Source organism: Rhincodon typus, chromosome 6, assembly GCF_021869965.1.
Source record: "Rhincodon typus isolate 14 chromosome 6, sRhiTyp1.1, whole genome shotgun sequence".
NCBI classification, from domain to species: Eukaryota; Metazoa; Chordata; class Chondrichthyes; order Orectolobiformes; family Rhincodontidae; genus Rhincodon; species Rhincodon typus.
In genome coordinates, this window is record NC_063337.1 from 49,293,722 (window position 1) to 49,305,912 (window position 12,191).

At 40.6% G+C, this 12,191-nt stretch overlaps 1 protein-coding gene across 1 annotated transcript in view; it reads right to left on the minus strand.

Moving 5' to 3' along the window:
* LOC109935233 (interleukin-18 receptor 1-like) overlaps window positions 1–12,191 on the minus strand; it is a 45,559-nt gene that overhangs the window by 23,616 nt on the left and 9,752 nt on the right. The window contains exons 3-4 of the mRNA XM_048597533.1: window positions 8,006–8,282; window positions 5,898–6,072 (exon numbers count right to left, since the gene is read on the minus strand). Of these exons, the coding sequence (XP_048453490.1) occupies window positions 5,898–6,072; window positions 8,006–8,282 (452 nt within the window). The remainder of the gene's footprint in view (window positions 1–5,897; window positions 6,073–8,005; window positions 8,283–12,191) is intronic.

Here is a 12,191-nt window from a genome sequence, read left to right on the forward strand (position 1 = left end):
AATAAAGATACTGCTTTAAACCCACAAAGAGATGGCAGCAGTTTTAAAATTCAATCGTCACTAGAACACATTGTGAGTTGTTTACAATAATAATGTTTCCTGGAACAGAGCAAAAGCAGACAGAACACAGCTGATGGGCTCTGAACTAAGGGACAATTGCTTGACAGCAAGGTTTTGATGGACTCCTGACCACATGACCATGACTTGTATGAGGTTAGAACAGCAGAAACATCTAGAAGAAAAAGCTTTCTTCTCTGTCTCTCTCCTGTGTGGAAATACCAGAAAATCTCCTGTAACAGCTCGCTGGCTTCCAATCACTTTTCTTCACAAACTCCCTGTCAAAGGATGAATAAAATGCCTTTGAAAAATAAATAAAACGATGATTCTGAACCTGTAAGTGAAAGAATAAACATTGGTGTGCAAACAACATTAGTGTCAACAGCAAAAAACTAAAAGGAATTAGAAGAAACTGAAAGAAAACAACTTTAAACCTCCTGTGATCCAGATTGGTGCTATTGAATTGTGCTTGTCTAATGTTATTTTCCATTCTTAATGTCAATGTGCTGTCTGACTTTGTGTGTCTCTTTGTGAAGGGGAAAAGTTCAAAGGGTAGAATTTAAGTTAAAAAGTTCCTCGTGTTTCTTACCTGTCAGTAGTTAAGTTACGAGGAGAGATTATACAAATTAGGCCTGTTTTCTCTAGAATTTAGAAGGTTAAGGTGTGATCTGATCAAAGTCTTCAAGATATTAACAGAAAAAGACAGTGTAGAGAAAGATAAGCTATTTCCACTGATTGGGAATTCTAGAATTAGGCAGCATAGTCTTGATAATTGGGGCCAGACTATTCAGGAGACAAGTTAGGAGGCACCTCTACATGCAATACACATTTTAAATCTGAGATAGATAAATTTTCATAAGGCAAAAGAATTAAGGGATATGGGCCGTAGGCAAGTATATGGAGTAAGGCCACAGATCAACCATGATCTCTTTGAATGGTGGAACAGGCTTAAGGGATTGCATGGCCTTCTTCTGTTCCTATGTTCCTATTGGTTAAAAACAATCTGTTTTAAATCAATAATTGTTTTGTTATAAGTACAGAAACTTGTTGAGCATTATCTTTTAATCTGAGTTCATCAGTCAGGTAAACTGGGCACTTTGGATAGTATGACTACATTTTTTCACATTTATGATGACTCCAAATATCAAAGGACTTGATTTCCTGCACACTAATCCAGTGGATCACGACAAAAATAAATAATCAGAGTGACAGGGCAAAATTGTCTCAGTTTCTCAATGTTGCAGGCATTGTCAAAATGAGTTAGGATAAAAGGTGACACTGGCAGAAATTAGATTCTCGACATTGAGAGGCAAAAAATAAAGGTCTGATTCTCCAACCATATTTTGAATGCCGGACAAGATGAGAATATCACTAGTGCATGGTGAGAAGTTCATTTGCATGAATTAGCATGCTTTAGTACCTAATCATACCTTCACTGGTTTGCAATTTCGTATTCTTCCAACTGTCAGATAGAAACTAGACATGAAAATTCCCAACATTAATGTCAGATGGTGTAACTGGTGACTCCAGCCCACCGCTCCCTATTCCACACCCCCATCCTGGACAGGAGTCATTAATATCTCAGGGCATGTTCCATGAGCAGCAACTGTGCCAGTGTCGGACCGGGGTGGACAAAGTCACAGACACCAGGTTATAGTCCAACAAGTTTATTTGAAATCAGAAGATTTTGGAGCGCTGCTCCTTCATCAGGTAAAGTGCCTTCTAAAATAGGGCCTTGGGTGGTGTTGAAGAACAGAGAAAGATCTAGGGTTCAGGTACATAATTTCTTGAAGTTTGTGCCACATGTGGAGAGGGTAGTTAAGAAGGCATTTAGCATGCTTGCCTTCTTTGCTCAGATCATCGACTATAGGAATTGTGAAGTCATGGTAAGGTTGCACAGGACGTTGGTGAGGCCTCTTCTGGAGTACCGTGTCCAGTTCTGGTTGCCCTGGTATAGGGAGGATATTATTAAGCTGGAGAGGGTTCAGAAGAGATTTACCAGGATGTTGCCAGGAATGGAAGGTTTGTGTTATAGGCAGAGGCTGGATAAGCTGAGACTTTTTTCACTGGAGCATAGGAGGTTGAAGGGTGACCTTATAGAAGTGTTTAAAATAATGAAAGGTATAAATAAGGTGAAAGGCAGGTGTCTTTTCTGTCTGGTAGGCGATTTCAAGCCTAGGGGGCATAACTTTAAAGTGAGAGGCGAAGGATTTGAAAAGGACATGAGGGGCAATTTTTTTTTTTTTTTTACACAGATAGTGGTTTGTGTATGGATTAAACATTGCAAAAGTGGTGGATATGGGTACAGTTACAATGTTTAAAAGACATTTGGATAAGTACATGAATAAGAAAGGTTTGGAGGGATATGGGCCAAGCGCAAGTAGGTGGAACTAGTTTAGTTTGGGATTATGGTCAGCATGGACTGGTTAGACCGAAGGGTCTGTTTCCGTGCTGTGTGACTCTATGACTCTATGGTCCCTCAAGCCTGCTCTGCCATTCAATGGGATCATATCCGATTCGACATTCCTCATGTCCTGCCTTTTCCCCGTAACCCTACATTTCCCTACTGGTCAGGAATCTCTCTCAGCCTTAAATATATACATGGACTCTGCCCCAAAGCTCTCTGTGGCAATGTCTTCTGAAGTCTCTGAAGCAGGTGAGAAATTCTTCCTCATCTCAGTCTTAAATTGGTGCTCTTTTATTCTGAGACCATGCCCTCTGGTCCTAGAATCCCACAAGAGGGGAAACATCCTTTCAGCATTTACCCTGTAAAGCCTCGTTAGAATCCTACATATTTCAATGAGATCACCTCTCATTCTTCTGAATTCCAGTGAGTACAGCCCCAACTTATTTAACTTAGTTGGGATTGTGACTCCAGACCAGGGAGTGGGCCTGGTTAGTCCTGCAGGTCCAGTGCAACCAGTCTGAAGAATGGAATTAAGTCAAAAGTTGGTGAGTTCAGTCAAGGGCCTGCTCACTTATCTGACATGGCTGTTTGTGCAGGGTGAGAGGATGGGGGTGGGGGAGCCACTGTCAGTCCATAGTGGTCAGCCCAATGAAAGTCAAGGGGGGGTATATCAGGGCCCATTGCTGTGGTAGGGAAGTTGGTGTAGTCATGCTGGGATGCAGATGGAATACAATAGTTATGAAGGGGACAACTCAAGTGGGGGAAGATTGTAATGTGTTGGAGGACATTGATGTCAGCACGGATGGGGTCATTGTTTGGCACAACCACCCTGGCCATGGTGGGGCTACAGTGCAGCATGATGGTTGGCATGACGAGGCAGTAGTGCCAGGCCAAAGGGGTAATATTGAAATGCATGGAAGGAAGTGAGGTTAAAAATTGCGGTGCACTAGCCATCAACTTTTGTTGTTCCCTGGAATTGGGGTAAGTGCCAGAAGAATGGAAAATTGCCAATATTCTGACTTTGTTCAAGAAAAGTTGAAAGCACAATCCCAGCAAACACAGACAATTAACTTCAGTGTGGGGAAGCTTCTAGAACAATTATTCCAGATAGAATTTGTAGTCATGAGGAAAACGTTGGGTTGATTAGGAAGAGTCAGAATGGATTTCTAAAGGGAAATCATGTTTAACTAATTTGCTGGAGTTTGTTGAAGAGGTAACAGAAAAGGCTCAATGAGGGTAACAACATGGATGTAGTATACATGGATTTCCAGAAGGAATTCTAATTAACGCCACATGTCAGGAAAATCATCAATCATGGTATAAAAGGAACAGAAGCAATATAGATACAAAATTGGCTGAGCGAAGGGAAACTGAGAGTAATGGTCGATGGATATTTTTTGGGCTGGAGGATGGTTAGTCTGGAGCTCCCCAGCATCAGTATTGAGACCCTTGTTTTTCCTGATATATACTAATGTTCTGTATTTTGGTGTGCAGGAGACAATTTCAAAGTTTACAGATGATACAAAACTTGCAAGAATTTTAAACTTGAGGTGGATGGTGTGGAACTCCAAAAGGATATTAACGCTTGGTTCAGTGGGCAGATAGGTGGCAGATGAGGTTCAATGCAGAGAGCTGAGAGGTGATGGACTTTGGTAGGAAGAACATACTTAAAATAGGAGTTACAATTCCAAAGAGGGTGCAGGAGCAGAGGGACCTGGGCACAGATCATTGAAGATAGCAGGACAGATGGATAGAAAAGTTAATAAAGCATACAGTGGCCTTGGCTTTATTGAAAGGGCCATAGGGTACAGGAGCAAGGAGGTGGCATTGAACTTGTGTAAGACACTTATTAGACCTCGGCTGGAGTTTTGTGTACAGTTGTGGGTGCCACATTAAAGGAAAGGTAGGAATGCATTGGAGAGTGTGCAGAAGGATTTACAAGAGTAGCTCAAGGAATGAAAAATTTTAGTTACGAGGATAGTTTGAACAAGTTCGACTGTTCTCCTGGGAGAGAAGAAGGCTGAGAGAAGAGTTGATAGAGCCTTTCAAAATCATGAGCATGCTGGATAAAGTAGATATAGAGATTCTGTTTCCACTCATAAGAGGAACAAGAATGAGGGGACATTGTTTTAAAGTCAACACAATATAGATAGGAATGCAAGGAAGAAAGGAACATGGGGGTTCAGGGGCGCCCCTTAGATGTCTATGCTAAGCCTGCTACTTATTGTGCCAAACACAACCTGCATTGCCTTCCATAACTATGCGAATCATAAATTCGTAAATGTACACTGTACAATCACCTACTGCATTTACAAAATATGATGTGCTGCATTCATTGGAATAATGCCCCTGCGTTAAAGTTTTGTGTATAGGCATTCCATGGCCCTCCTTGTGACAGTCTCTATGTTCCATTGTGCAGAGGATTATGCCAATTGTCATTTGTGAATAATGTGAATGCTGACTGCTCACATCACTAAGAACCTGTTTTGATTCGGTTATTCCCAACACAGGTTCACTGGAACCACGACCGAAGAATCCAGGGTTTATTTTCACTACACTTCATGATGCAATGACGATGCAGGAAAACGGAGGAGCAGCCATCCGTGACTGCTGATCATTTACCTTTCCTTTTTTTGACAGACTAAATTCTGCCTTTTACAAATGCATTATACTTATGAGACCCTCAGTTTTGAGTTTAACAAAAATAGTGCTGTTTATATTTTCTAAAAACTGTGATAAGCAGTCCCCATGTGGCAAATGCTTTCCATTCTTGAGTCCCTTTGCAAATCGATTTGGATGCAAATTGGAATACATTGTAGGACAATATAAAATAGCCACTCATTAGTACAGGAAATACTCATATGTCAGATCTTTAAAATTACACCCCTGTATGAGACTGCGTTCGTAAGTATGAACATTCTTATGTTGGATGTTCATAAATCAGGGACTCCCTGTACTTCCACAATTTGAGTATACTAATCAGTTGAGCATTATTTCAAACATTGTTTTTACATATCTAAAAGAGTTATGAGTTAACTCAGTGTTACTTAAAACATTTAATAATTTTTTTTTACAAAACTTCAATATGTACATTGTCGAAACTTTTAAAACTTTAAATGCAGTCATAGAGTCATACAGCAAGGAAGCACAGTCTTCAGTTCAAGCCAACCATAATCCCAAACTAAACTGCCTGAACTTGGCCCATATCTTTCCAAACCTTTCCTATTATCTCAGCACTTATCTCAGCATCTTTTAAACTTTGTAGTTATACCTACATCAACCACTTCGTCAGCAGTTCATTCCACACACTAACTACTGTCTGTGTAAAAAAGTTGCCCCTCATTTCCTTCTTAAATCTCTCTCCTCGCACCATAAAAATATGTCCCCTAGTTTGAACTCCCCCACCATATAAATAAGAACGTTCATGCAGTACCTTCAGCCATATAATATTTTCTTTCTTGTCACTATAATCTTCTAGTTTTGGACAAGGCAACATAATTGATCTTCCAATATGTTGACTGAAAGGGTACACATCATCATGACACAGTCCTTTATTCTTTTTTACGTTCAAAGTTGTGACAGCACTCATTATGTTATAAGTTCCATTTCTGTAAATGGGAAATATTCAAAAGTTTAGTAGCCATATTAATATATGACCAATAAAGGAACGAGCACTTAAAGATCACTGTTTGAAAAATAGTTTTGATCATTCCTTTCTACCCATGCTTTTTTATATAACATTAGAAAACAGCTTTAATTCGTGCAGAGTGCCCACAATAGCAAGTTCGAGCCTGGAACAGAAGTGGAGGGCAAGGTAGGAAAGCTGGGGCAGGCAAGGCCAAAGTGGCTGGGGCTTTCTGCATGTGAAATCCTATTCATCCCTCAAGCCTTGCAGAAATTAACCATAGGCCATCTTTTAATTACATTTCAACAGGTTTCCATCTGACAAACCACGCATTGAGGTGTTGGGTTGGGAGAACAGCACAGTTCAAGTATCAGGGAAGTTTGCATTAGCAGAGGCTGGGAGGGGGGACAGTGGGTATAGGGAGCCGGTGTAGGGGCGGTCTCGTCACCTGGTAGTACATTTGTACCACCTGTGGGAAACATGTTCTTGCTCTTCCTTTCCCTCAAACAGTGCAATAAAAGGTACTCATCTCATGGATCTGGCTGTTTGGCTTTTATCTGCCCAGGAATCTCAACTTCCAGTTATGAAAAATAAAATCAAAAATGTTGTTAAAATGGAAGTTTGCAGCCTAAATGTTTACAGTGTCCAACCCACCCCTTGACTGCAGACATGGATAGGTTGGAGGCAGCTTGAATAAGGGCCCAAACATTCATGTTCAAATCTTCCATTGAAAGCACAGTTGCTTATCACAGTCCAAATCCGAATTTTCAGCCCAAGGCAAATGCGGGAATGTATCATTTCCTGCCAGCATGCCAAATCCCTGGCTCCATCTGCTCCCAGACCATTTCAGAGAGGCCAGATGGAGGGGTGGAAATGGTTGGAGGCAGAATCAGTAGAAATGCAACGTCCTATTAAGGCTTACCTTTGGAGAACAGCTGGAGCTTTCCTTTTGGCTTCCTCCAGGTCCTTGCCAGTCAGCGACTGAGGCACATGGTGGAGGATCTGGGGGAGACAGTGCAGCCATCTGGATGTGATCTCCCAGCAGCAGGTCAGGGCACCAGGGCCTGTAAGCTGCCTGAGTTCCCCTGCAGTGACAAGTCACCCTGTGGAGGAGTTAACCCCTCCACAGCTTCTTGCCCACTTATAAAGGTTTTTTTTAAACATGTTAAAGCTTAAAAAGTTGGAGTGAGGATGCCTTCCACTTGGGGTAGATCTGCTTCCTCATTTACATTCCATGACAGGTACTGTTTCTAACCCAGGGGGCCTCCTGTTGCCCATTCATCATCGCAAGCTTACCTGCCATCCCAGATCAAGCCTGGCCAACTGACTAAATTGGGAAAAGAAACACAAATGGAATGCTTTTTCCCCATTGGAGTCTGACAGCAGGATTCTGAGGCTTGCAGGGAATATCCTGGCCAAGTCTCTGGAATAATTCAAGACCTTCTGATGCCACCAAAAGGCAATCCCAACCATTCATCACTTTCTGTGTGTAGAAATACTTCCTGATTTCTGTGCTGAATTTACCACTTACTAGTTTGAGTTTAAAATGCCAGCAGAACCCCTTCTCACAGAAATTAGTTCAGACAGTTCAAGAAATATCTAACTATCCCCTGCAAATCAACTGCCATCATATTCCCTAGGAATGTTGTGCACAGATTTCCTTTAAAAATAACATCCTTGGCATTAGAATTGGACCTCAAGGTATCCATAACCTGATTGTATATGAAGCAGCTGCCTGTTTTACAATTCCAAGGGACACAATATCCAGGCTAAAGAAAATGCATTGTACTGCAAAATAATTGGAGCTCCATTGAGATCAAACACCTCTTAAATTCGGCTACAGTTCCCTGACATAGCTGCTCCAACAGATGCCTGGCTGACAAATGTAAGCCATGGTGTGGATTATTGCTACTTACGAGACAGAACAAACATAATTTCCAGAGTCATTCACAAATGTAGGCCAAAATCCTAATGAGGTTCCTTCAAGTGTAATTCTGCTTCTATTTCCTGAAAACTGCACATGACCAACTTTGGATGCGTTGCTGAACCAGGAGATGTTAAATCCGTGTGTTTGAAGGTCACTCAAGGCAAGTGGAGTGGATGCATTGCACAATTTACACCTTAAACGTGCATGCTCCCCTTCACGAGTAAGTACTGTTGTAGACCCAAAGAAACGGCATTTAGCCAGATCGCCTAAAACCAGAAGTGGAAAATCTTTGTTAGAAACAAGAGTAAAGCTCTATGAGTAGCATCCAGACTTTGTTCACACAGGTTTAGTCTCTGTGCTTTATATTGTGAGATTACGACATTTTCCATTCAATCCTAGCTTAGTTGAGTTGACTGCAAAATTTGTGAAGCACAGATTTTATTTTCTTTTGTAGCAAATTTTATCCAGGTGCTAATACTGCACAGGTACCAATTTAGGAAAAAGTGCAGGCCATTCAGCCCTCAAGCCTGCTCTGCATTTCAATAAGATCATGGCTGAACTGTGGCCTAACTCCATACTGTCTGCCTTGGGCCCACATCCCTTGAAACCCTTGCTTAATAAAAAAAAAGTCTATCTCAAATTTAAATTTAACAGTTGAATTAATATTGACTGCCTAACATTATTAATAATGAGGAAGAGAGTTCCAAACCTCTGCTACTCTTTGCATGGAGAAGTGCTTTCTAACATTGCTCTTGAATGGCCTGGCTCTAATTCTTAAACTATGCCCCCTACTTCTAGAACTTTTAACCAGTGGAAATAGTTTATCTTTATCCACCCTGTCTTCCTCTGTTAATATGCTAAAAACCTTGATTAGATCACCATTTAACCTTCTAAATTCTAGAGAATAAAGGCCTAAGGTGTCTAATTTCTCCTTGTAACTTAATTCAGAAGTCCAGGTACCATCATTGTAAACCTGTGTTAAACTCCCTCCAGGACCAAAACATCCTTCCTAAGATGTGGTGCCCAGATCTGCTCACAGTACTGTTAAGTGGGGTTTTATATAATTGCAGAATAATGTCTACATCTCCATACTACAGCCCTTTAGATATGAAGGCCAGCATTCCATTAGCCTCCTTGACTATTATTATGGACCAGACCAAGCTCCCTCAAAACGTGTCAACGAGATAGCCTAGACCCTAACTTTTTCTTATTTTAAAGGCAAGTGCCAGGTGTTACGTTCTGGATGCAATTCAATTGATCAATATAGTTGTTTGTCCAACTTTCTTAATACAATCTTCCAAACATGGAATAGGATATGAATCAGATTTTGTAACTGCATTGACATTGTGACACTTCACACATGATCATTGGATAGCATCTGGTTTTGGCACCATTACTATGGGTATGCTCCATTCACTGCAAATCACTTTGATTATAGTGTCTTCGATCATGTGTTCAATCTCGTTTTGAAATAGTGCCAACTTCATTGGGTTAAGTCTACGAGGATGTTGCTTAATAGGAATAGCATTTCCCATATCAACATCATACATAATTAGATTAGTACTTCCCAGCTTATTCCCACATATCTTCCTACATGATTATAATAACTCTTTCAGGTCATTTCAATTTTCCTCTGGAAGGTAACTCAATAATTTATCCAAATTTTCGAGAACTTCCTCATTGTCCAATCTACATTGAGGAATGTCCAAATCAGAATCATCTGAACTTACCAGTAACACATTCTCTTTTTGCTTTCCTTCCCTATCAAAATATCTTTCAAACCTATTTCACATGACACACTCTTGTGAGATTTCTTTCTATCTGGCATTTTTACCAAATAATTCACCTCATTCAATTTCTTTTCGATTTGATAAGGCCCACTAAACCTTGCTTTTAAAGATTCACCCACCACTGGTAGTAATACAGACACTTTATCTCCTTGAATGAAATTACGAATTTTCAATTTCTTGTCTGCTTCCTGTTTCATCACATGCTGTGCTACTTTTAAATGCTATCAAACCAACTCACCTGCTCTATTTAATCTTTCCCCTAAGTTTGACACATCGTCCAAATATGTTGTCTCTGAACTCTAACCAGTAAGTTTCCTTTCGTAATCCTTTTTCGCAACTCTTGGTTCTTTGTGGCCCTTTGTTAAGTCTTTATATTTGCCGCTTTCTGTGGGACCTGTACTGTTCTTTGTATTTTTATACACCCTTTCTTTTAATTTTATGCTGTCCCTTTCCTCCTTAGATGTCTTGTTCCTCGGTTGTTTTACTGTTAGCAGAACTCCTCAGTTTACTGTGGACAGTCTCTACCTCATCCCACTAAAGTTTGCCTGAGATAAATCCGAAATTCCAGTATCCAATGTTTACTTGTCTCTTAAGAACACTACATGAAACTCAATCATGTTATGATCACTATTTGACAAATGGTCTCTAACAACTAGGTCATTATTTAAACCAGGCTTATTGCTCATTACTAGATCCAATATTGCTTTTCCCCTTATCATATCCAAGACATATTATCATAGGAAACTATCCCGGATCCACTCCAGAAATTCACAACCTTTCTGGCAGGTTCTTCCCTGTCTCTCCCAATTGATGTCTAGATTGCCTGTGACAGGCCAGGACACCATAGTACAAATCAGGAACAAAAACAAAGTTGCTGGAAAAGCTCAGCAGGTTTGGCAGCATCTGTGAAGGAAAAAAGGGTTAACGTTTCCGGTCTGGTGACTCAGTCTGTTCTGAGGAAGGGTCACCGGACCCGAAACGTTAACTCTTTTTTCCTTCACAGATGCTGCCAGACCTGCTGAGCTTTTCCAGTAACTTTGATCTTGTTCCTGATTTACAGTATCCGCAGTTCTTTCAGTTTTAAAAAATGTAACAAGTTCTTTCCAGGTTCCAGCTGGTGACAACAGTGAAATGGTGCATTTATAGACCACTCCTAGAGCTGTTTTTCTAAGCTCATTAGCCAAATCCTCCAATGTGGCAGAGAATCTGATGTACTATTTCTGGACTACTTCCAAGTATTTTCTTTAATCTGCATGTTTCCCTGTTACCTGCTGTCAAAGTGCACCTATAATTGGATTTGGGTTGGAGTGTTGTGGCAAGGAAGATAGAGAAGCGTATTGGTGCAATGACACATCCTCACCGGACCCCAGTTTGCACATTCGCTGGGTCTGTGTCAATCCATTAGTGAGAATCATGGCTTCCATGTTGTTGTGCAGCAGATGAAGGATAGTGAATGTCTACAGGCAATCAATTTTAAGCAGAATGCTTCATCATATCTCCCTGTTGATGGAGGCCTTTGTGAGGTTCAGAAAGGCCGTGTACAGAGGTTGATTCTGCTGTTTGAATTTTTGTTGGATTTATGTGGCTACAAACATCATCAGGAGAAAGGTGAGGTGAAATGTTTTCTGTAAGGGTTGTGTGACTTTGGAATTTTCTGCCTCAGAAGGCAGTGGAGGCGGGGTCACTGAATATTTTTAAGGCAGAGATGGATAGATCTTTGTTTGGCAGACTATAATTGCACTGAAAATCGTTCAGAGGAGGTTTACTAGATTGATACCTGGATGAAGCTAGCTAGGAATGTAAAAAAGGATGGCAGGAGATTTTACACATATTAAAAAAAGGTAAACAGTAAGTAAAGGGAGTGTTGGTCTTTCAGGGAGTGAAAATGGGAAATTAACAGTAGATAACAAAGAAATGGTGGATGAAATGAACAATCGTTTTTCTTCCATCTTCACAGTAGAGGATATAAAAAAAACGTCCAGTAATAGCTGTAAATAAGAAGGGAGAAGGGAGAGAGGAGCTTTGCAAAATTACAATCATGAGGCAAGTGTTTCCAAGGAAACTTATGGACGTGGGGGTTGACCAGTGGTCAGGTTCAGTTGAATTGCATCCTAGAGTCTTAAAAGACATTGCTAATGAGGTAGTAGATGCATTGGTATCAATTTTCCAAACTTCCCTTGATTCAGGAAAGGTTCCATTGGACTGAATAGTAGCACATATAATTCAAGAAGGGACAGAGTAGTAAACAGGATAATACAGGCCAGTTAACTTTACATCTATCATTGAGAAGGTGGTAGAATTGATGAAGGAAGAGATTACCACTGTGTACTTAGAAAATCTCAAGATAATCCAGAAAGGTCAGCATGGTTTCATCAAGGAGAAATC